The sequence below is a fragment of the Neopelma chrysocephalum genome, unplaced genomic scaffold (assembly GCF_003984885.1).
Source record: "Neopelma chrysocephalum unplaced genomic scaffold, ASM398488v2 Primary Assembly neopelma1_63, whole genome shotgun sequence".
Lineage (NCBI taxonomy): Eukaryota > Metazoa > Chordata > Aves > Passeriformes > Pipridae > Neopelma > Neopelma chrysocephalum.
In genome coordinates, this window is record NW_020897720.1 from 498,262 (window position 1) to 523,823 (window position 25,562).

Below are 25,562 nucleotides of genomic sequence, written 5' to 3' on the forward strand. Positions count from 1 at the left end.
CATTTCCTTCCTGGGATGGACAAGGACAGAAGGCAGAGGGAAGCAGGGAGGAGAGGGTCCTGCCTGTGCAAGGCTGTGCCTCAGTGCTGGGTGTCTGAGAGAACCCCCGTGCCAGGGACTCTCTGACTCGGGCAACTCATGCCAGGGACCTTCTGCCCCAGGTATCCCATATCGGGGAGCATCTCTCAGCACTTGAGGAGCTGAGGGGTCTCTTGATCCCAGGCCGGTGTGGAGTGAGTGAGGGGTTGCAGGGATACCATGGAGTGGGCGGAGGAGAGAAGGAGGGGGCTGGACGCTGCAGCGGGACCCGGGTGAGGGGTGACATCCCTGGGATGTGCCCGAGCAGGGAGCCGGGCTGGCGGGCGTTGTGTAATCAGAGCCCGCATCCAGCGGCAGATGGATGCACTCCTGCTGAACTCCCCTTACATAAACCATCCCGCCGGCTGCGGCTGCGGAGCTCGGAGCTCCCTCTCGCGACAGAGCCCACGCGCAGGTGATGGGAAGGATGGGCTTTAAAGGGAAATCGATGGTACCTGACCCGCTAAGAAACTCCTGCCTTCCCAGGGCTGGCTGAGGAAGGAGACACCAGCCGCTGCCATCGGGCACGGCAGGCGATGGGGGCTCCTGCTCTGCAAAGCTTGACCCAGGTAGGTGGGGAGGGAGGGAGGATCAAACCAGCTCCAGATGCTTTTCTGCTCAGGATAATATGAGGAAGAGAGCAGATGATGGGGCTAAAGGCCCGGAAGGTTCTATTCAGTCCCATGACAAAGAGAGGTCTGAGATTAATGAGGACAGGAAAAGAAAGGAGAGGAAAAGAAAGGGGGGCGGAGGGGATGGGAGGAAAGGGAAAGGGAAAGGGAAAGGGAAAGGGAAAGGGAAAGGGAAAGGGAAAGGGAAAGGGAAAGGGAAAGGGAAAAGGGAAAAGGGAAAAGAAAAGAGGGAGAGGGAAAAAGGGAAAGAGAAAAAGGGAAAGAAAAAAAGGGAAAGGGAATGTCCACAGTGTTAGCTTAGGATCCCAGGTCTGTTAGGGGCTTCCCATCAGCAGCAAAGAGGAGACACTGGGGCTGGGGGGCCTCGCTGAGGGTCCTGGTCTGTGCTCTGGGCAGGGGTGAGTGGCAGAGCAGGGGAACAAGGGCTGAGGAAGGTGCTGTAGGAACCTGTGATGGGGGGCACCATGCCAGCTGTTTCCAGGCTTGTTTGATCTGGAGGAGAAGACAGAGTGCATCTTACTGAGCTTGTGGATGACATAAAAAAGAGAGGTACAGGGCCACTGCTGAGAGGGCCAGGAGCACCCCAGGGCCTCACTGGGGCTCCGGGTGAACAGCAGGGTGAGCAGGAGCCAGCCAGTGTGTCCTGGCAGAAACAGAGGCCAAGAGCACCCTGGGCTGTGTAACAGCGGCACAGTGAGGAGGCGAAGAGAAGTGATCCCCTGCTCTGCACTCATTGCATTATATTGTGATACAGCAAACAGTGCTGGGCCCCCAGCACAGCAAAGAGCATCAACAGGGTGGAGAGAGTCCAGCTGAGGCCACCAAGGAACCTGAGGGCTGTGTAACAGGTGACTGAGGGAACTGGTCTTGCTCAGCCTGGAGAAGAGGTGGATTTGGGGGACCTCCAGGCAGCCTTCCCTGTGTGAGGGGGTTATTGAGAGGACAAAGCCAGGCTCTTCACTGTGGTGCATGGCAGAAGGACAAGAGTCAGGGGGTATAAGGCAAAACAAAAGAGACAAGAAAACAACGCGTCTCAGAATAATTAAGTATTGGTTTGTTGATCCAGAGGGGTCGTGGGTTCTCTGTCCTTGGAGGTTTTCAGGATCAAACTCAACAAAGCCCTGAGTGTCCTTGTCTGAATTCAATGCTGACCATACTTTGAGGAGGGAGCTGGAGATATCAGAAGGTCCCTTCTCTCCTGAGTGATTCTCTGATTCTATTTCCAGAAAAAAACCCAAACCTATGTGGAAGAGGTGGAAAGTCTCAGTGACTAAAGTAACCACAGATCTTTCCTTGTGCAGAGACTCCTGAAGCACTTGGAGAGTGACCAGCATTTTACATGTCTAATAGTAAACAAAGAGGGCATTCCCTTCCTTTAGATCGTGGATCCACAGATTGTCACCAACCTCCCCAACTTCTTTTGTGTCTAAGCCATAAATAAACTCCATTTGCCTACAGAGGGCACTTCAGTGCTTAAGGGCTTGGCAGGAAATATTCTGGGACTAAAAACATGACTTAGGACCTGCCAGACACTTGGAAGGACACACTAACTCTCAAATGCTTAGCATATACTTACATGGCCCACTCCAGCTTCTCATTCTTGATGGAGTTATACAGTGTCTGAAACAAGAACATGGAATTAGCTGTGTCTCTCATGGAAGTCATGTCTGGCTGTGAGCTCATCTCCTCCTCCACATTCTGGAGAGATCCCTTCCCTGCTGAATTGTCCTCGAGAGGCATTCACCAATGACCAGGACAACTGCTGTCCTGCCAGACCCCTTTTTGCCACGCTGGGTATTGGACTGGGCACATCAGCAGCAGGGGGGTCCGGCAGCCAACCTTGCTCAGGAGCCTGTATATGACATTTTTGACTCATTCTGGGTGTTGCACCCAGTCCTGAATGAATCCTGGCCTACACAAGATGCTAGAAGACTCAGGGATGTGCCACGACACCTTTGATGTCTTCACTAGGGGAAAGGAAAGGGGAGGCTTGAACTGAGTAGCAGGGGAGGGATGAGTGACCTTGGGATCAGGTTTTCCAGTTCCTCCTGTGCAGAATTCCAGGGGCTTCCCTGGGGCACTGGAAAAGAAGCAGGAATGGGCTAGGAAAGCAGAATGTGGAGGTGGCCCTGACCACATGGAGGGGTGGGGTAGGGTAAAAATACTCACTTTGGGGTGTTTAACCAATATCCCATGGTACTGTACTAGCTGTGTTGGAACACTGCATCTAATTACATGGAAGTGAAGTATCAGTGCTGGATGGTCATATTTGGGGGTACCTTGTTCTGTGTACATTACAGAGCTGCTGGGGGGAAAAGGGCCCCTGGTATGCTCTGAGGGCAGATATGCCCCAAATCTGGACAAAACACCACCAGGGAACAGACCTCTTAGCAGAGACATCCACGGGGGCTATAATTCTTCTCTGAAACAACTGTGCACTGGAAAATGCTGATTGAAGGGCTCAGGGTGTCCCAGCAGGACTAGGTGGCAGTGCAATAATAATGACAGTATCCCACTGTCTATTTATATCACGGTACCTTCAGCAAATCCTTTGCGAAGTCCTTCCCATCGTTCAGCCCGTCCAGGTTCGCGATGAACTGCTGGCATGACATCTTTTTGCCAATGTTCTGTAAGGCAAAGAAGCAGCTCATTAATCTTGTGGAGAGTTTTGACTTTAATCAGTGCCTTTCAAAGAACAATTTTACATGTGGTGCTGAAAGCCTGGGTTTGTCCCAAGAGCTCAAAGCTGAAAGGGCTTCTGATATGATTTTCTGTTGGGGCTCTTTGCTTTATTTGCTCATGCCAGCAGCCAAATGTTTCAAATGACCTCTTTTTTAATGGTGGGGATAAGACATCTGAAAATAGCCTCTCCAGCTCTTGATCCAAGCTTCCTAAGTGATCCAGGTTGGTCCTGGCACGAGGGCTGTGTCTCAAAACTCAAAGCAAGCACTCTGTTGAAATGGCAACGCTTGGATGGGGCTCCAAGGCTGCTGCGTGTGAAATTGTGTGAGCGTGGAGTGCCAGCACCTGAGACAGCCAGCACTGGGCAAGGGAAGGCTGGTCCTTCATGGAAAATGTTATTTTCAATTGCTGTTACAAAAAGAGATGGTCCAGATGGTACTGCATGAACTTGAGTGCAGTGGTGTGAGAGGGCAACGCACATACACTGGGAGAATCTCACAACCTGGAATATACTCACCACCAGCTAATGCCAAGGATATTTGGTGCTGAAGCTTCCAGGCCATCTGGCATCCCTGATATCATGGCTCCATCACCTGTGGCATCTGCCTTCCCAAACCCTTTACCCTTCACCATAGCCAGGTGAGCCCCTTCCTCAGCCTGCAAGGGTTGAGGCAGGCAGCCCTTTTCCCAAGCCTCCCTCTGCAACCCCACCTCTCCAAAGGGCTGGAGCAGAGGTGTGGAGGAGTCAGTGGGAATTGCAGGCTTTGGAAACAGGAAGCTGATGACACAAAGGAAAAGTGGGTGTCTGCAGTGCCATGTCATGTCACACCCTGCAGTGTGTGAAGGAGAGACCCTGGGTGACAGCGCATGGAGTGGACAATGGAGTTAGTGAGGAGAGCGTGAGTTCACACCAGTGGTCCTAAGGATCCCAACAGCATCCTGACACTGGCTGTGCTTCACATCCGTGTATGGACAGGGTGGCCATCCAGGAGGACCTGGGAAGATGGCCAAGAACAGCAATCAGAGTCCTGCTTAGGGGCTCAGTGAGGGAGAGGAAGGGCCTCACAGGGTCACTGGCAGGGGATGAAGCTGCAGCAGATGATACAGGGCAAGATGTGTCCTCTGTGGGGTGTCTTCTTACACAGCAGGTCACCTGCTGGATCCAGCAAGGTCATCACATGGGGACATAATGCTCAGGGGAATGTGTCTGCACACCTCAAAACTCAGGGCTCAGATGTTCTACATCTCTTGCTGAATTGGGACCTTTGGGTAGGAAGAGCTTCGTTCCTGTCCAGCTGCACTGATAGGGGCATTTTGCTTTTCTCTGTTTGTCTTGAAAGAGACTGACACCAGAAACCTGCCCACAAATGTGCACTGTAGATGACCTGGAGGCTTCTCCCCAAATGAAAACATGAGGAAAGAGTGAGGCCTTGGGATTAGCTCCCCATGGCCCCCCTCCACCTGTCATCTGTGTGTGCAAACACTCTTGGGCTACACGGGGAGCCAAGTGCTGCCTTTGAGCAGCTCTGTCTGATACTCTTAATTATGCCTCCTGCTGGTGCCAGCTCCAGATGAGCTGGCACCCTTGAGAGATCAAGAAAAAGAAGAATAAAGAACTGTTACAAATCTGCAGTGCCTGGGGACCCGGTTGGCACAACACAGCTCAGCCACCACGGGGAGCCCCAGGGCCCCCATTAGCCAGAGGCTGCTGCCAGGCAGGGCTCAGAGGGCACATGGGCTGCAGGAGAGCTCAGGAAACCTTGCAGACATGCTGGGATTTCAGCAGAGGGAAGAGAGATTTGTGTGCTCACTGGCCAGTGAATTTCAGACACAAAAAAGAAAGGAGAAATCCAGTGTTGTGGATGGAGAGAGGAAGGAGGGTGAAAGAGAACGTTCAAAAACGCAGCGAGGAACCTGCATGAGGAGGGAAGTTTGGGGATGAGGCAGGAGTGTTGTCTGAGACCTTGAGGCACCAAATTTACACAGAGAGAAGGTGACTACTCCCACCCCTGCCCTGAAGCAGGGAAGCAGAGTGCATAACACTGGTCTTTCTGCCCAAAGAGATCTTGCTGTAGTGATACAGCACTGAATGCAGAGGCCAACACATTTTTGGAAATGACTGGATACAGTGAGATAACACAAGTTACCAGCCTCACAGGTCCTTTTTTGGGTTTCTCACGTACATGTCTGGGACATACCTTCATCCCAAGGGGTGGCTTCTTTTTTTATTCTGTGATTTGTCTCTCTCTGTGGTGCAAGACTGTCTCTGAGCTCACCTGAGACAGGAGCCACACTGTGGAAATGCAGCTAATTGAAAAATATGCCCTTTCCCTGACAACCAGAACAGGTGATAAGAAAGGTCCAGCAAGGATGGGAATACTGGGAATCACCTTGTTGGGCAAGGTGGTTGAAGCACTGCAGGGTCAGGGGCAGGACTGAGGGTGGCTGTCAGCACAGGATGCTGATGCAATAAAACCTCATGTCAGCAATATTTAAACGCTTCTCAACACTTGCTGCTTTGGGAAGTGGGCTGGGACCAGCCACTCGAACACAAAGCCCTGCAAGTGCCTCCCCATCAACACCAACTGAGAAGAGAGAACAAAAAAAAAATCACCCCAGGACAAAGACTTTGCAGCTTCTGTTGATCAACACTTGCAAAGAAAGGATTCTGTGATCACAAGTGCCTCATTATCAACAGCATCAGCACCGGGGACTGCCTGAGCTTTCAAACACTGCAACAGTATTTAGCAAGTATGGGGGATCCCAGGAAAATCCCGGAAAGGGCCACTCCCAGGGCACAGTGGGGTGTCTTCTTACACAGCAGGTCATCTGGCTGATTCAGCAAGGTCATCACAAGGGGACATTATCCTCAGGGGAATGTGTCTGCACACCTCAAAACTCAGGGCTCTTGCTGAACTGGCACCTCTGAGTAGGCAGAGCTCCATTCCTGTCCAGCCTGACATAAATGGGGGCATTTTGCTTTTATTTAATGGTACATCAGTCACTTACCAGCAACAGAACAAGTCAGAGAGGCTGTTTCACAGCCACACGGAGCTACTATTCCTGATATGTCCCCCTGGCAGAAAAGAACTTTGTCCCACCTTTGCTTGCTCCAGGCCATGCAGCAAAGCATGAGAAACCAGTCAGAGTATGAGAGAGCACCATGGTGTGCTGGATGGGGAGCCAGTGAGCCAGCAGTGGATTAAACAGTGGATTAAATAGCTGAGAAGGGCCAGATACTTAGGTGAATGGGGAGAGACAGTTTGGGAATGGATGGGCAGAGGTGGATGGGTGCAGACACTGTATGGGAACACAGGGATGCAGAGACAAGGTGCATGACAGCCACAGAATATCCTGAGCTGGAAGGGACCCACAAGGATAATTGAATTCTGACCCCTGACCCTCCATGGGACAGCCCCAAGGATGAGATTGATCTGGTGGTAGATAGACAGGGCTAATTCTACCATCCCATCATTTCAACCCAGTGTAACTCCCCTGTTTACACTTGGGTTCTTGCCTCCTCCTGGCCTCAGCCATCTGCTGCTGACCTGGCTCACCCAAGATGATCACAGACCATCTCCTGAAGTGTCCAGGATGGCTCCATCCATCTCCAGAAGACTCTGGCCTGTAGCCTGGCATTCCTTGGCTATTGCCAAATCCCAGCATTAGGAGTCTGTGCAGGTGAGTATGGAGCTGGGTGCTCAGTGAGAAGAGCAGGTGCCATGTGAAAGCCCCAGAAGAAGCAGTTTCCCAGGACCTAGAGGGTGTGAAGGGTGGCTGCTGGAGTGCTCTCCCAGCATTCCCTCTGTGAGGTGTTAAACCACTTGAGCTTCTGGGCTGGAAGCCCTGGGAATCAAACCTCTCAGCTCAAGGTGGTGACTGCAGCACATCTCCAGAGCTCCCCAGCATGAGCATCATGCCTTTAGCAGGTCCTGCTTCCACTCAGGCCCTTTGACCTCTCCCAAACACTCTTCTTCAGGGGAAGACACCCAGGCAGCTCCATTTCTACTCCAGCATGAAGTGAGGGGTCACTGTTCTGACGGGACCAAGGTAGTGGAGGTGTTCCAGGCTGCAGGAGCAAAATCACCTCACTGCAGGGAACCACCAACCTGTACCAATGAGCCCTGGGCCACACAAACCTGCTGTGGGCAGACTGGTGGCACTCTGCAGGTGATGCCAGTGGCTGCTCCTGCCTCAGAGCCCTTCAGCTCTCCTAGTGCCACTGACACAGCAGTACTGCCAACACCAACCCGTGAGCTTGGCTTAAGGAGGGGATCACAGGGTTTGTAAGATTAATAATGGACATATGGAGTCAGGAGCTGCCCAGGATCCCATGTCAAGCTTTGTTTGGTGGCCATGAGAACTGCTGGCCTGCTTTTTGAACAAATCACAATATGACTCCAGAAGATGGGCTTTGCTAAAGTACCAAAATGCCCCCACGAGTGCTGATGATGCTCAAGTGTTCATTTGTCACTGTCCTTTCACCACCAGGAAGGAAAACACCGACAGTGGAGAAGGAGACATCCCTAAGCTGTGCCTCCACAGGGCAGAGATGGGCCAGGGCAGTTCTTACTTTGCCATAAGATCTCCTGGAGCTCACACAGCACCAGCAGAGCAAGGCAGAGAGTTGCAACAACGTGGCTTGTACTACAAGGCCGGGAATGTTTAGTGACTGCTGGCTTTTCACACCAACTCCAGGTGCTTCCATGAATGGGGAATGTCTCATTTTAAAGACAGTTTTCTGAGCAGTTTGGAAACAGGGTCTGAGTGCACCTATGGTAGAAAATCAACAGCACTAAGGGCAGGTGCAAATCTCCTTTTTTAAAGCCAGTGTTGTTACCTTCAGGCCTGGACTCCGTGTGTGTGTCACGGTCCCTGCTGGAATGCTGAACTAGACCATTCCAGGGGCACTGCTGTGGGGAACTGCCCCTTTACAGAGACACATCAACCCCCCTTTCCTCCCCAGAGGAACTTCCCACTCTGGCAACGCACAGTAAAACACTGCAACACACACACACAAGACTGAAAAAAGGAAATAAAATTAAAAGTGATATGGAATATCATGGCAGTGTCTTTAACAAGAAGGGCTGGCAGATCAAGTCACACATTCCCAGGTACACAGCAGTTTATGGAGGTTCCTTTACACCAGGAGCATTTCATGGGATGCATATCAGCTGCTAATGGCTTGCTAAGGGAAGAACATTGCACAATCACTTAGGAATCCACACAAACAAAAACCCTTACTGTTTTTAACACAGAAAAAAACCAAAACAAGTCAAATGCCAGTGCTTCAAAGCAAAACACTAGAATGACTGCACTTACCACCTGGTAAAGGGTTAAAGAGCAGAAAGAGAGGTTCCAGGAGCAGAAGGAAATTTAAAAAAAAAAAAAAAGGAGGAAAAGGAGAAGAAGAAATTAATGTTACACATGCAGAAAAATAAAGAGAAGATTTTTTCAAAGAAAAGCTCAGGCATTTCCACACCTGGACAAAAGGAAGTTATCTTTATTTTGCCTAGGTATCATGAGAACATTTCTTCTTCCCAGGCCTCTTAGCCAGCTTGTCAATGAAAAATAGAAAGGGTAAGGTTTTGGAGGTTTAGGTAGGGTTTTTTTGGCCTTTTCAATAATGTTGGTCTTCCCAGAGGCATATTTTGGATTTCTTTTTTCCTTAAAAAAACCTAGACTAAATAAGATTATTTTGGACTGAAGTCACATAGTTTGCCTTCTGCCACAATGGAAATGCTTTGGTGGAAATATTTCCTTGGCTCCAACCATTTTGGCTGAAGGATGAACGCAGAGATGGGTTACTGGGAGCCATGTGGGTGGGAATGGACCCAGAGGCCAGGGTGACACTGGTCGTAGCTCCCTGTTCCCAGAGGATGAGGCCACGGCAGCTGTAGGCAGCTTGGTGCAGGCCACATCTGGAAATGATGTCACAGTGCACATCTGGACAGGATCCCCCTGCAAAAACCAGTCACTCCCTTCACTGGCTGCTGTGCTGACACTGTCACTGCCATGAGGGCAATATCTGTGTTGCAATCATGGGAAGGGTCTCCCAGGTGGGCCCTCAGGATGGCCCTGGTGAAGTTGGTGGCCTTTGCATCTTTGCCCTCATCGGTGAAGAGTGCTCATGTAGTGTCCTCTTCCCACCCCCACAGAAAAAGGCTCCCCTCAAATGTGATTGTAAACCAGCATGAAACAAAGAGAGGTGAGTTATGGCCTTCTGTGCTCTCATTACAGGCTAATGAAGAGAAAATCAGGGCAAGCCTGTGCAGATGGAACAGCAAAGGGTTACCAGCTGGAGGCAGAAGAGGAGCCTGATGATGACCTTGAAAATCCTGGGTCTGTGGGGCAGAAAAGGGGTGTGCAGGTTCCCCACGCTCAGGCTGCTGTAACAAACTCCAACCCTGCCCCCTTCCCTGTCCCCTCCACCTTCTGGGGAGTCTGCAGCTCCAGGTCTGAGCTCTCAGGTGAGCAATGAAAGAAGGTACCTAATCAGCCTGAGAGCTGAGGAGCCCCTCTACCCTGGAAAGGGAGCACAGCCCTTTGAGCTTCACAGCTGCTCTACACCTGCACTATGAAGTTGGAGAGCAGGGAGGGGATCTGTGTCAGCAGTGCCTTCAACCTCAGCACTGAGCAGGGCGCAGGGTCCACTCCCAGAGGTGTGGCTGCGAAATGGGTCTCCAGGGGTGCACAATGTCCCAGTGCTGTCCCCTTGGACAGGTCTAATCTCCTTCCTGCAGTTATTTTTCCTCCCTCTCTCCTCTGCTCTACACAGTCTGGTTGACGTTTTAAGACCAAATCCAACCTACTCCATCAGAAAGAACCTCTAAAAGGCGGTGAGAGATCTTCTCACAGCTTCTGCTCTTCTCCAGCCACTCCTTTGGGCACTGAGCTCTGCTCACACTGCTCTTTGTCTCCAGAGGCCCCTCTGGTATGAAATTCTCCTGTTACATCTTGGGGAAAAGGAACAGCTGAGATTTATTTCATGTTTTGGGAAGGAAATATGAAATCTAGACCTGTGTGAAACAACTGATCCCCTTGCAACAGTTTCTGGGACAAGGGGAGCCTCAGGTGTCTGCAGCACAAGAAGCTGCAGCACAACTGGTGCTGCTGTTCCCAGACCAACAGAGAATGGTGGGGAAGACCCCAGTGAGAGCTCCTGGGACAGGGCTGATGTGTGCAACAGGTCCTGGGGGGAAAGCTGCACTGCCTGTCCCTCTATAGGATAATTGCTGTCAGCAGGAGACAGGCCTTTGGCTTGAGAGTGGAGTGACATTTGTGTGTGGACTGTCCCCAGGTGCAGGCCTGGCACCCAAAATTCCCCCTGGAGCAGGTCAAGTACTCCCTGCCAACTATCTCAATTTTCCAGCAATACATTGAGCATGAGGGAAGAGACCCCTACACTGGGAAGGGATAAAGGATGGATACATCTCCAAGGACTACTTACATGGCCATGCAGGTCTGTGTTTAGCAGCATCAGGGCACAGGTGAGGGTGTGAATCCCATCTAAAACACACAACAGTCACACAGCTATGGCTGATTACTCCCCTTCCCAGGCAGTTTTGGTGTTTGCTGTCTTGGCAGCCCACCTATTGCAGAACCAAGGCCAGTTGCTATGGCTGGGGACCTTAAAGAATACCTGTTTCATTCAACTGTGTAAGACAGTTTAAAAAATTACAAAGTCATCCTCTTCTCCCTCAAACTCTACCTTTTCTTGAAACAATCACCAGGGAACTGTCTTTAAAGCAGTTTTGCCAATAGCTTTCTGAAGACCAGACTTTCTACCAAGTCTTACTCCATTTCCATGAACCAGATGATCTTTAAGGTCTCTTCAAACCCTTTCTATGATTCCAGGGTTTCCATTTTGTCCTGATGTCACTGCAGGTGGGACAGAGATCCCAGCAAACAGAGCTGGTTTGCCCCAGTTGATCATGGTGACCTCAGGGGTTTGTCCTGAGGTCTTTGGCCATCAGTCCCTGCCGGTCTCTGAGCTCTTGGGGCTGTATGGAACAGTGACAAGTCCTGAGCACTCCATGCTCAAGGCCAAGCTCTTTTTAAGCACTTGTTAAGCACTTTTTAAGTGTCTGTGGGAGGTTCTGGGCCGACGTTAGGCTTTACTATATAACTTTGGTCAGGTAAACCATGTCCCACATGGCCCCAAGGTGGAGCTGCTGTCCCAAAACCTGCCATTCTCTCGCTGTTCCTCGGCTCAGTTGTACTCACTTTTTCTCTCAGCTCAGACAGCTGAGAGTCACAACACAACCATGTAGTTATTCCACGTCTGGGCTTCATCAGTACAGGAAAGGAATAACAAGACACAACTCTCTGGGAGAAAAACCAGGGTCTGCCCCTTCTCCCAGGCAACAAGCAGCAAGAGGAAACAACCTCAAGCTGTGCCAGGAGAGGTCCAGGTTGGACATCAGGAAGAATTTCTTCACTGAAAGGCTGGTTAAACATTGGAAGGGACTGCCCAGGGAAGTGGTGGAGTCCCCATCCCTGGAGGTGTTCAGGTAATGACTGGATGTGACATTTAGGTCCCATGGCCCTGGTCTGTAGGGTTGGGAGGCGGATGCAACAGAACCAGGGATCACTTCCAGAGGGAAGTGTTGGAGAGGAGTCAGAACTTGGCATGTGGGATATTTCAGCTGGGGACTGCTGCTGGAAATTCAACCTGCAGTTTAATGTCTCCAGGTGCAGGACCCTTCCCAGGGAAGTTCATCTTTGGATCAGTAGGGGGAGAACATCACACAAACGCAGGGAAATGAAACTGCACGGAGAGGGGGTGGAGGGGGAATAACTGGTAGCTGAGAGCAGGGCAGCAGCCTGATTCCACCCATGGGGGGCATTTCCAGATGCCTGTTAGCAGGTGTGTAGAGGCACTTATGTAAGTGCAAACATGAGCATGCTCGTGTCTGGGGGCGTGTTTGTGTGTGCACTTGTGTACCAGGAATGACCTTTCCCACGGAATCATAGAATCAAAAGACCTCTAAGATCATCCAGTCCAACTGTTGACTCAGCACCACTGTGTTCATCACTGAACCATATCTCCAAGTGCCACATCTTCTGAACACTTCCAGGGATGGTGACAGTGTAGAATTGTTAAGGTTGGAAAAGACCTTAAGGTCATCGAGTCCAACTGTCTAACCTAAAAATGTCAGAACAAACCATATCCACTTAAAAAATAATGTGGAGAGGCTGAAAGCAGCTCTGAAAATCTGCAACTACAGCGAGCCCAGAATTCTACCCAGCTGTGCTATTTTGTGTTACAGCTGGAGATGTGGGGAACACAAATCCTGCGTGGAGCAGCCAACAGCTTTCCTCAATCCGCATGGAAAGATCTCCTTCCCCTCAACATCTGCACCCAGCATCTCCAGTCCCTCCCAGGGCAGGGATAAGAGTCAGGGCAGGATCCCAGGGACAGGGATTTGTACCTTCAGACGTGCTCTCCTCTGGGTTGCACTGGCAGTACCGCCGGGAGAAATGGATCAGCACCCGCTCCCGCTCCTGCGTCTCTCCCATCAGCGGGAATGCCTTCAAGAACGTCCTGCAGGAACAAAGGGATACTTAGAGACCTCGTGGATCAGTCTGCTGGGCAGTGGCCATGCTAAGGAGGGAGATGGGAAGGGGTCCTTTATCCTGTGCACCCCAGGCCCTGCAGGTGGGACACGAGGGGGTCTCTGGAGCCAGTGCTGAGCTGTGCAGGGAAACGCTGCCAGCTGAGGTCTGACCCACCCCTGGCTCCATGGCACCAGGATGGGTTGCCCATCCCAAGGGAAGAAGTCGCTCCCACTTGCCCTGATTTTGTACGGGATGGGATTCCTGGGAAAGCTGCTCTCCACCATGGGGGAGCAGGTTGGGGACCCTCCCCTTGAAGTGCACTTTTGGCAGCAGCACCTTGTGCCAAATGTGACACCAAAGCACAGATTAAATGACAGCCTGGAGCTTCCCTCAGTCCCTGTTCCTATCACATGGGAGGCCCCCACAGTGCTGGGAAGCCTGGAGGAATCCCCACTGCCCTGCTCCATCCATCCCAGAGCCCAGCTCACCTGAGTGCTTTGTCAAGGGTCAGGCCAGTGAAGTCAAAGAAGCTGAGATACTCCTCTGCTACCAACTTGCTAAATTCATTGCTGTAATTAGAGAGGGAGTAGTCAGCCCTTTCATCAGGGAAGAAGACACTGTCCACAAGAGCAACAGCAGACTGCTGCCTCCTGGCCAGCCCAATCACAGCAAGACATTGCAGATGTGATTCCAGACCCAGGGGGACTTTCTCTGGGCTTAAAAAGGACAGTAACAATCCTGCAGGCAGCCCCAGACACCTGAGAATGAGAGACACATCCCCTGCTTCACCCTTCTTGTGCTGCTGACCAGGCAGAGCCTCCTCCCAAAGCATCCATGAGGAGGAGGAGGCCATAAGGATGTCCTGTGCTCATCCAACACCTAATCCTCTCCTGTTGCTGGACGTGTCTCCTCCTTCCACTGCAATATTCCTGCTCTCCACTCCACATAGGCTCCCATCCCACCCTCTCACCACAGCACCTTGCTCCCATGGCAGATGGATGCTGCCGGAAACTGGAGCAGGAGGGCTCAGCCGAGCTTCTGGCCCTGCTCAACCCTGAATGCTTCTCCAGAAACCATTGCCCTGCCACATGTTTGAAGGATACTTGGAGATGTGTTGTCTTTAGAGCCAGAATGGGGCCTGTGGAGCTCCTCTATTTGCACGGCTCCATGGAAGTGCAAGAGTAATCAATAAAAGCGGGCAAGAAATCGGACATGATCTCAATATGCTCAGCCTTTGCCATAAACAATTCCTTTTCCTTCTCCCCACGAAATGAAAAGTGTTTTGCTAAGGATTCCACATCCAAATTCATGCCAAGATGTGTTAAAGCAGAATTCATTGCTTTTCCTACGGCATTATCTCATCTCTGCTGTGAGGTGGGTGCTGCAAAGCCTCTGGTGTGGATGCACAACACACAGCAGGGTCGGGCAGAGCAGCAGGACAGCTCCAGGGGAGAGTTCCAGGCTGAGTTTTGAGAAGCAGGAGACAAATATTGATGCTGGGGGTTGTGCAGGAGACTGTATGAAGCCCCAAGGCCTCACACTCATAAAACAATCCTATCATTTTGGGATCACTAGCTGTGGGAAAGATCTCATGGACCCACAGACAAAGCATTTGTCTGAAGCAGCGTCACAGTCCCTGATGTGCAGATTCCTGCCAGCTTCCCAGGGGGACTTCTCCACTTGTCCTAGAACTTCACAGCAGAAGGTGACCACGTGTTTGTGAAAGGAGATGTCACCACACCTTCACCCCTGTGGCAAAGGATGAGCAGAACTGAGCAAGCCCCCGACCTCCCCTGGGATTCTCTCAGCTCTGAGCCTGCAGAAGACCTCATGCACTGGCTGTGCCAGTGCTGGGAACCAGCCAGTGCTCTCCCTGCCCCCAGCCACCCCCTCACACGGGCTGTTTTAGTCTCTCAGGAGTAAAGGACTTTCCCCTTCTGTGAGACCACAGCTGGAGTATTGTGTCCAGGTCTGGGGTCCTCAGCACAAGAAAGATGTGGATCTGTTGGAGCAGGTCCAGAGGAGACCACAAAGATGCTCTGAGGGCTGGAGCCCCTCTGCCACAGAGACAGGCTGGGAGAGCTGGGGTTGTTCAGTCTAGGGAAGAAAAGGCTCCAGGGAGATCTGAGAGCCCCTTCCAGTGCCTAAAGGGGCTCCAGGAGAGCTGGAGAGGGACTGGGGACAAGGGATGGAGGGACAGGACACAGGGAATGGCTTCCCACTGCCAGAGGATGGATTTAGATTAGATATTGGGAAGAAATTCTTTCCTGTGAGGGTGGTGAGGCCCTGGCACAGGTTGGCCACAGAAGCTGTGGCTGCCTCATCCTTGGAAGTGTCCAAGGCTGGATGGTGCTTGGAGCAACCTGGGCTAGTGGAAGGTGTCCCTGCCCATGGCAGGGGCTGGAACTGGACGAGCTTTAAGGTCCCCTCTAACCCAAGCCTCTCTACGATTCTTTCCATGATTCTATGAGTCCTTCTGTTTGGGCATCCATTTACCAGGTGTCCTGGGAACCTGCTTGGGCACCCTGTGCCCTGGGCACAGACCAACAGCTGCCATGTCCTGCAGCACTGCAGCCACCAGCAGGGGAGAGCAGTGTCTGACTCCTACACTTACTCTCAAGCTGAGCTTGAAGGAATGGCCTTGCCTGAGGCTCCCTAAAGCAACAACACTTGGCATGTCTATACCCAGCACAGATTTTGGGTGGGTTGAACTGCTTTTGAGATGTTTCCATGGCCTACACATGGAGCTACACCTTAATTTACATTTCTAACTAGACCAGGCAGGATGAAGGTGGGAGGGAGCTCCCTTTCACCCCACGCTCCCATCGAGGCAGCACAGGCTCAGCTCAGTCAGTGGGTCCTGCTGAAGGCCAGGAGTCCGCGGGGAATTTGTGAATTCCAGGACAAGTGGTCTGAGCCAGCTGCTGTGGTGCCAGCAGTCCCCAGCCTGGGTGCCCATCACATCTTCCTGTGTGCCCCCCTTGGTCCCTCTCTGCTTGGAGAAGCTGCAGGCAGGGGCTGCTGGCTCTGCTGAGGGAACTGGACAGTATCACAGGTCACCTGAAGGCAGCCAGCCCCCAGGAAGCCACAAACTCCCATGTCTAGCCAGGGGGTCGGTGACATTGTTGGGACTCTTCTCCCTGAGCTCCAGAGCCAGTTAACACGTCCCAGGCCAGGGAATGCCAACACTGGCCAGGGCAAGACCATGGCCCACACTAAGGTGGGCTCAGGTGTTTGCTCCAGTCTCCTCATTCAGGAATCGTCCTCCTCTGTCTCTGTGCCAGTCCCAGCCCTCCCTGCAGGAATGGGTGACACTTCCATCATGCAGCTCGGACACCACAGAGACATTCCCACAGGAAGGCATTTCCCATGGGGACATTCCTGCCATCCTTTGCATGGTGGCCTTTCAAGGCATTTCCCATGCGGACATTCCTGCCATCCTCTGGCTGGTGGCCCTGCCATCCAGCTGAGGTGAAAGGTAAGAGGAGCTCTGTAGACCTTCATCAAGCCTTTTCTGCTTGTTTGACAATGATGAATGGTTTTGGCTTTGGTTTATTTTGCTTTCGGTGTTTTGTTTTGTTGTTTTCTTTTTTGTTTTGTTTTGTTGTTTTTGAGAAAATTGTCAATGACCACAAAGTAAAAAAGGGCATAAAACAAGCTAAATAGCTTTAAAATGAGATTTCACTTTTTGCTCAGCCCTCCTACACGGAGCTGACCTCAAAGCATCACTTAAACTTACCCTGCTCCCACCGCCATAGGTTTGTCTTACATTGTCTTAAGTGAGGAAGACCAACCTAACACAGACCTATCTTCATCCTTCTCCCTTTCCTGCTCCATAACAAGAGCCTGCAGCTCTGTTCAGGCCTTATGCCAGGAAATGGTTCAGATGTCAAAACCCAGCTGATCAAAACGAAACTTTTATTTCAAAGGCTGTGTGACTTCCCAAATGTGGGTCACCCAACACCCTCTCAAGGTGTGAGGGTTGCAGGGGTGAGTGAGGACTGCAGGAACTAGCAAAGGAATAGACTCAGAGAACCATTGCTCGGAACTTCCCCCCCCTCAGTGAGCTGTCATGGCAAATTTGAAAGAAAGGAGAAGGATGTCAGACCTGAGGCAGCAGCAACCAGCAATGCACCTGCTACAAGAACCACAGCAAAAGAGAAGGATGGGGATGCTGCCAGGTGATACAAAGGGCCTCTCTGGGAGACGATTCCTGGGCTCCTTCTGTCCCAGGACTAAGCTGGGAGTCACAGACCATCCTTGGTACTGAAAGGTTGGGTATTCACTGAGGTACAAGGTGTGTTCTGCTGATCTGGGCAGGAGGGAGACATTTCAAGGACAAAAAAAAAAAATCCCAGCAACATGGGTTATATCTGATCCAGGCAAAGGATGATGGGGATTGGTGCCTTCACACCCACTGGCATCCTAAAATAATCTGTTACTGCCACACTCATTACTGTTACTCTGTCTCTTAGAAATCTCTGCAACTCTCCCACTTTTGAATATTTGAATAAACACTTTTTATTTCCCTTCTGCTCTACCCAGGCAAATCTCCCAGCTGAAGTGCTTGGACCTCTGGTGTTGCTCTCCAGCAAACCCTTCCTGCCATCTTACAGACTGGGTTGGGACGCTCTGCAGCAGGAAGATTTTGGGGTGCAGACATGAAAAACCTGGGGACCGGCAGGGATCCCTGTGACAATCCAGGTCTGGATCCTAAAACCTTCATCCTGGGGGTTTGCTGGGCCCTTACCAAACACAGGAAACTCTTGGTTCTGATGGGCAGCAGCTTGTGGCAGCTAATGCCCAACATCTCAGGCAGCTTGTAGGATTCACGTTTTAAGGGCATTGGGCCAATTTCAACTGGAAGGATCTCCAACAGCCCCATCCAGCAACCAGGCTCGCCCCTTCCTGCCTGTGTCCAGTGCCCCCCAGACCCTCCCCACCACTGTGCTCCAGGCTGCCAGCTCTGCCACCCTCTCCCAGCGTGGCCCTGCTCACTTTTTCCCGAGCTGCCGTGCCACGTCGCAGCGCTTGAAGCCCTCCAGGTTGTAGAGGCGCTTGGCCAACCTCTTGGCAGCCTCGCTGTCCGCCCTGCAGCCGTTGGCCAAGGTGTCCGTGCTGCCCTGGTCCAGCTGCTCCGTGCTGCCCATGTCGGAGTCGGAGTCTGACAGGGTGTCCTTCAGGCTGGCGTCGCTGGATGGGAACAGGAGACGCTCAAGGAGCAGCCGTGTGACCCCCTGGAACCCACCCAAAACCGCCACGTTTCCATTTCTTCTCGTCCTCACCAAAAAGTATGAAAAAACTCCACGTTTATGAGGTGGACTGTAAGGGTAGAAGACCCTTCTGGAAGGTTTTTTATGAGGAGATCACGGTTTATTTTGCCTAGGAAGACTTTTTTGCCTGGAAGAGCCATTTTTCCCAGAGCCAGTTTTAGATGTTTTCTTCTCCTGCATTCCAGAGAAACTCTCCCTGGTATGACAAAAAGCTAAGTGCTTGCAGACATGTTTAAGGGCCCCCACACTGGGGGGATCCAGGGATGATAAAAGCCCTGAGAAGAGCAGGGGATGTGTCTTCCCCCAGGCCCAGTGTTTGAAACACTGTTGAGGTTAATGTTCTTTAAGTCCAGTGTTCTCCACTTTGGAAATAAATTTTCCTACAATCCTTCCACTGCCTGGCATTTTGGGGGTACATATGCATTATCTTTCTTCACAGGACATTGGACAAGTGTAATGAAATGGCACAATTTAATTTCAAATTAAAGGCTGCAGAGAGAGTGACTTCTCCCTGAGTAATGAGGATGTATCAAAGTAAGCAGCCCCAACACCTTTTGAAGCTTCCTCTCCCTTCACTCGTGTGGAAAGGGATGCCAAGCTCTTTCCAGGCTATGGACATTCAGGAAATTCTAAGGATAGATAATATGCTTTTCAGTTCAGATTATTTGCTGGGGATGAGAAACTGCACTTGTACAAATGCTGTCAATGGGACTGGCACCAAACCTGCTGTTACAGGTGGGCTGCTCCTCTCCCAGCTGCCTGCTGGCCTGTGGCCAAATGTTGCCATGGACAACACTCCGGGCAGCCCTGCTGGCACCATGTAGATGGGGATACAGCCCTTTATTTTCCTGTCCAAGGCCAGTTATAGCACCTATTGATTCATTTTTGAACAATGTGAATCACTGAAGGCCTGGGAGCTGGACACAGAACCTTACTCTAGTTCTCCCATGACCTGGGTGCTCTCCTTCATGCACAGGAGTGCCCTACAGATGAGCTGCTGCCTCCCAGGGGTGATGGATTGGGTCTGAGCTGGTGCAGAGGATGAAGTCTCTGCTGATCTCCTCACTGCCTGCAGAACCTTTAGGGAGGCTTTTACAGGGGTACCTAGTCCTAAATGAAGCCCTGAGGTTTGCCTGCACTTCAGAGCACATTTGGAAGTCCACCTGATGGCCCCCAACCTGCCAAGGTGTCAGGCAGACGAGTCAGGAGTCTGCCCAGAGGAGCCTCAGCTTCACCTGCTGTAAGGACAGACAGAGTTTGTGAGCAGCCAGAGGGATGGTGATGCCCTCCAGAGCCAACACGACCACCAAGTGCAGAGCTTTGGCTTTTCCTGGGATCACAGGACTCCTCAGGATCCTGCAGCTCACCTGTGGTTTGGGCTCCTGGCTTTGAGCACAGGGAGGACTCAGACACAGCCCTGCTGGACTAACTGGATGAGACCTTGGTCCCCAGTGCAGTCCTAACCCACAGGCAGCAAAGCTCTTCCTGGTGGTGTTTGCTCTCTGCCACGACAACACACGACAGGAAGCACAAGGGATAAAGGAGCAGCTCCATTTCTAACATGTCCACTGAGCCTTGCTCCTGGACTGGGATCCCATAAGACAAGGAGCCACTGCCCAAGAAATTCCCTGTCTTACCTGATGGAGTTAATGATCTTGGTGGCATCTTCCTCCGACCCCTCCACGTGGAACCCGTTTGGGATACTCTTCAAGGACAACCGGCTCAGCACATTCTCTGACCTGCTGCTGGTAATAGAGTGCCTTAGAGGGCTCCCAAAATCCCCCTCTGCTGGCTTTGCTGCTCCCTGCTCTTGCTTGTCAGCAGCCATGTGGTGAAGGGCTTCTCTCTGCTGGGCTGCCAGTTTCTGCTCCAAGAGCTCGGGGCTCTCCTTGGCCCTTTGCTGGATCAGGGGGGTGAGCGGGGCCTCAAAGCTGACACAGCTGTCGGTCTCGTCTGTGAGGGAGAGGACATCCAGAGAGTCCAGGCTGCTGTAGTATGTCCCTTTCATAAGGTCAGACTCAACAATCTTCTCAAAGGTCGAGCTGAAGCCATCCCTGATGTCTTTGAATTGAAAATGCTCCCTGTCATCATCGCTGCAGCTCAGCTTGGCATCTCCAGAAGCAAACCTGGACCAAAAGGGGAAACACAAAAATACTGTCAAGGCAATTCTTGCCCTGTTCCACTTGGAGCTGGGAGGCAGGAGAAGAGCCAGAAATGGACACTGTGATTACAGGCCCTTGGGACCTTTCTGTGGTTTAACCTGCTTGGTTTATGATTTTATTACAAGTTTCTACAGCTGAAAAAGGCAGAGTTTTGTGATGAGCAATCCCAGAGGACCAATCAACCCTTAATTTGCTCATGTCCCAGTAAAAAGCCAGACCTCTGAACTGGAGACGTTTGCACGTGACACCTGCTACTGGATCCAATGCCAGAATGGATTTAATCCTCCTTTAAGTGTTCCAATTACAGCTACTTCAAAAGCATGAAAATCCTGAAGGCTGAGGATATTTCATCTAAGTTTGGATGTCAGCAGCAAATGTCTTTGATCCCTTTTACAGGGGAGGAAAACCAGAAGCTTTTAGGGAGCAATCCACGTGCTGTAACTTCAGCCTCTTCCCTTAGATGAGGCACCCTGGAAGTGCAAGGCTGCCTCCAAAAAGTGTTCACTCTACTGAGAGGGATGTGAAAGGTGACAAACACCCAAGCAGGGGAGGCTCCATCCTGCTTTACAGATGGCCTGGGGGATTCAGGCACAGCATTACAGGCTCTGAGATGCAAGGACCTACAAACACAGCTTCCAGGATTGCTGGAGGACTGCCAGCAATCCCGAATCTGCTTAGCTTTGGGTGCAGAGGCATTCATTCCAGCACACATCTCAAACAAACCCGTACTGGGAGAATTAATCTGAGTCAAATCCAGCAATAGTCTCTGACTGAGAGACCTGGAGAGCTCATGGAACAGAGCAGACCCTGCCTGAAATACCCCAGGGTCTCAGGTGAAAGCTGCCTCCCCACTTCCAGCAGCCACTGCTGCCATTTGCTCTGTCACAGTCCCACATTTCGTGGGTGACACAGGTAAAAGCTACAGGAACATTTCCTCCACCTGTCACGGAGTTCACTTTCCTCACAGCAGCACATACGGTGCTGTGGTTTGGATTTGGAACTAAAACAGCCTTTTATCTACTGCTGAACATGCCTGCAGGACAGGAGGTGATCTGCCAACAGGCATCTCTTCACCCCAAGAATCCACAACAACCAAAAACAGTCATAGCACGACAGGGACAATGGACAACTAACAGAAAATAACAGTGTAAGGAGCGAAGACTGCCAGCCAGAGGTGCACACAGCCCTGTTGTGGCAGTGAGGAGAGGGCACAAGGCAGCTACCAGGCTCCTTGTTCCCCATCTCTGCAAGAAAAGTGCTCATGGAAAAGAATTTGAGCAAAGGCAGATTTTCCTGTTTCTAACGTGCCAGGGTGAGAGCCACTGAAAAGCAGAGGCCAACTCTGCTCTCAGGTTTCTTATTTCTCAGTGTGCCAAGAGGCTGAGGAACCCAAGCAGGCCAGGGCCCATGAAATGGCTGTGCCTTGCCACCTTCCCTTCTTTGAGATGCTGCAGGCTGGTCAGCTGCAGCAGGAAAAGGGCATCCCAGCACAGCAGGGAGCAGGACAGACCCACCTGAAGGGCTGTGCAAGGAGGGCGACAACCATGTGTGGCTTACACAAGTCATGAGACCTGACAGGCCCCAAAGCCCAAGTTTTTGCACCCTTTAAAGTCCCCTCTGATGTCTCAGCCATCAGAGACGCTGTTTTCAAGCCCAGCTCTGCAGCCACATGGGTAAAAACTTACATGAATCCAGAGACTCACATAATCCCTTGACTTCAAGAGCTCAAGGCTTTTGAAAACTGCCACCCGGTTCATCAGAGCTGGCCATGCCACAAAACAGCAGAAATGAAACAGAGGGCAGCAGCTCCAGCCCAAAGAGCCCTCATCCCCAGGACAGCTTGTCTTCACAAACCCATCCTTCCCTGGAGGCTGAACTGCAGTGCCTGGCCATGACAATGTGGACTGGAAAGATCTCCTTCCACAAAGCAGGAGGAACCTTAAAACCTTCATCTCCTTGTGACAGGAAGGACTTTACAGCCTAAATTACACTCAGAGATGAGAGTTCTGGACCTGCCTGGCAGTCTCTCCAGCTGCCAAACTTCTTGCAACAGTCTCCATCCCCAGTGAACCTCCACAGTCCCTCCCCTCCAGAGGGTCTGTGTCCTCCAGACACCAAGGAAGAACCCTGGGGCTTTGTGGTTTCTGCAGGTGCTCCAAGAGAGCCACAACACCACCCCTTGGCTTGCATTGCTTCACTCCCATCACCAGTGGAATGGCTTTGTGTGAGAGCACCTGTGCAGGAGGGCCCATCCCCGTGAGGCTGGGGGAACAGCAGGCGTTTCCAGGGTGCTGTGCACAGCAGCTGTGCCTGTAGGTGTTCTCCTGGGTGCTCCTGGCTATCACACCCATCAACAGCCAGCAAGCCCTGCACCTCCTGGTTATTACTTAGCAGGTCCCACTGCCATAATCCCAAGCCAGACAGGTCCCACCCTCTCACCACACTGAACAGAATCATTTCCATTGACTGTTCACACCACAGACCTGGCATATGCCAGACCTTTACTTATCCCTTGAGCCCAAACTCACAGCAGGCAGCAAAGGGAGAAAGTCTGTGTCCCTACAAAAGTCCCAGCAAAGGCTGTGGAGATCAGCACAGGAGCACTGGTCCTGGAATGGTCACAGAGTTTGGATTAGAAGGTACTTGTAAAGCTCATCTCATTCCACCCCCTGCCATGGGCAGGGACACCTTCCACTAGCCCAGGTTGCTCCAAGCCTCGTCCAACCTGGCCTTGGACACTTCCAGGGATCCAGGGACAGTCACAGTTTCTGTGGGCAACCTGTGCCAGGGCCTCCCCACCCTCACAGGGAAGAATTCCTTTTTTATCTCTAATCTATCCGTTGTCCTCCTTCATCTTAAGACCATTCCCCCTTGTACTGTCATTACACGCCCTTGTGAAAAGTCCCTCTCAGTGGGCATCAAGCACATCACATCTCTCCTTGCACAGTCCCAGAGAAGACAGGGGACAAAGAGACTGCACAGTTTACACTAATCCAGGAGCACCATCTGCATCCCATACAAGGAAAGCCAGGCTAAGGTAGGAGACGGGGAAAGACCTCGCTCGTGTGAATGAACCCGACATTGCCTCCCCACGGAGAGGTGTCGCCTACTTATTACACAGCAGGGAAGGCAATTGCTTTACTGAAATAAGGAGTTGTATATTTATGTGCATTGTAATCACAAGGTTTTGTAGGTGTATTGCAGGAAGAACACGGTGTCAAATTGCCTGTGCTGCCTTCCCCGTCTCTGGAACTCCGGTTTATTGCTTACAGTGAGGCACACAGAGCAGGGCACCCGGGGATGGCTGAGCTGAACCACTCTGCAGTTGTATGCACTGAGTTGTTTACATTTCATTTCTCACCGGTTAATTACTTGTTATAAAGTACAGCCTATCATGGAATCACAGAATCACAGAATCACAGCACATCCCGAGTTGGAAGGGACCCACAGGGATCATCGAGTCCAACTCCTGGCTCTGCACAGGACACCCCAACAGTGTGACTCATGTTCAACTTGCTGTCACAAGTTTGCTGTGTTGGTGGAGTGGGGAAGTCCTGCCAGAGGAGGACATGATGGAAACCAGGATTTTCTTGCCTATGCACTGCAGGCTTTTTGTAAAGTTTTTCTGAAACTTTATATGATGGAATTTGAATTTTTCGACAGCTACAGGTTGTCATGGGTGGAAATGTGTGGGCAAAGGCTGCAGTCCCAAAACTGCAGGGACCAAGTGTGTCTACAAGCCAAAGGTGGGGATTTCTCTATTATAAGTTTGACTTTTTTGCATGAGTTCATGGGGCTGAAAGCAGAGAGTATCATTCACTGGTGGGCTCTCAGTTTGACTGCAGAGCTGTGACCTCCCTGAGATCAGCAGGGCCAATGTTGGGGGCTTCTGGGAAGGTGAAAGATCTCCAGGCAACACAGCCACAATGACAGGAAAACGGGGCTTCGACAAATGGTGCATCAGTCTGGCAATGGATGCCATGGAATAAACCAGAAAGGGGAAAAGGGGATTCGGTTAATGACAAAATGAAGCACAAGCACTAAATCTTTGGCTGTATTTCCTGGAGTTTTTTACCAACCATTTCCTGCATAGACCATTTCCTGCCTTCAGCAGGGCAATCATGGTTCCTTTCTCCAGCTCCACCATGGAGTGATGACCTCGAATGACTTTTCCCCCTTTAATTCTCCATTGGTTCAGCAGGAAGAGCAGGACTCATCCCCTCCTTCTAGAGTCCTTCAAAATTCAGGGACAAAATGCATCCAGCAGCAATATGTGGATGATGACAAGTGATTTGTCATCAGGAACAAATACTTGACTGCTCATCAGTAAAACGTCAGGCCAGGTTCTCCTGTACCCAGAATGGGTCATTGCAGACACAGCAACTCCCCAAAGGGAGAAAAAAAACCCGGGGAAACTCAGAGGTGATGCGGGATGACAGTGACTTCCCAGTGCCTTGGTCCATCTGTCAGCTTTGCTCCTGCTGACCCACGTTGATCCAGGAGAGCCAGACAGTCCATATGGGCAGGGCAGACCAGCTCCCTGCTGTGTTTGGCCCCACCACACATTTCTGCCATTTAGCCCAAAGAATGGTGGTCAAAGTCCTAATGAGCTCGAACACAGCAAGTTAAACCCCATCCGCAGGCAATAAGTGCTTTCCCAGATTTCAGATGTGTCCCTGAAGTTTTCCAGCTGCCCTTCTGCCTTTGAATATAGCGTGTGACTTGTCCCTTGTGCATTCAGCTTCCCAAAAGACTTATTTGCTATCCAAGTGAATATGTTTAGAGCATAAGATCACGGGCTGTGCACGCAGAGCCCAGTCAGGTTGCATCATCTCCACATCCTCAGCCTGCCACTTCTCCCACTTCATGCCCAAGTACCTTGCAGTGATTGCAGCAGCATTCTCTGACCACTCCTAGCTTCCTCTTGAACTCATAGCCTCTGCCAGAGAGCCACCTACCAAGCAAATATGATTCCCTTGAAACCTGAGAGACTTGCAGATATCCAAGATCTGCCTGCATAGCTTATAGGGCTCGTGGGACCTGCTTGGGGACAGGCTCCCTGAACTCTCCACACAGCAGCTGCCTGCACTGGACACTTTTCCTCTTCAATACCTTCAGCTGTGCTCATTGGAACTGCGCTGCTGCTTCTGGTGGGAGGCCTTGAGTAAAACAAA

At 51.4% G+C, this 25,562-nt stretch overlaps 1 protein-coding gene across 3 annotated transcripts in view; it reads right to left on the reverse strand.

Annotated features, from left to right (window-relative positions):
• The window catches only part of PSD2 (pleckstrin and Sec7 domain containing 2), an 87,543-nt gene that overhangs the window by 16,728 nt on the left and 45,253 nt on the right, over positions 1–25,562 (reverse strand). For 2 of the 3 annotated variants that reach the window (XM_027682692.1, XM_027682693.1), the window contains 7 exons: positions 19,864–20,352; positions 17,952–18,146; positions 13,442–13,522; positions 12,827–12,939; positions 10,841–10,901; positions 3,248–3,338; positions 2,287–2,330 (listed from right to left, as the gene is read on the reverse strand). In XM_027682692.1, coding sequence (XP_027538493.1) covers positions 2,287–2,330; positions 3,248–3,338; positions 10,841–10,901; positions 12,827–12,939; positions 13,442–13,522; positions 17,952–18,146; positions 19,864–20,352 — 1,074 coding nt within the window. The remainder of the gene's footprint in view (positions 1–2,286; positions 2,331–3,247; positions 3,339–10,840; positions 10,902–12,826; positions 12,940–13,441; positions 13,523–17,951; positions 18,147–19,863; positions 20,353–25,562) is intronic. The other variant, XM_027682694.1, reaches the window with a different exon arrangement.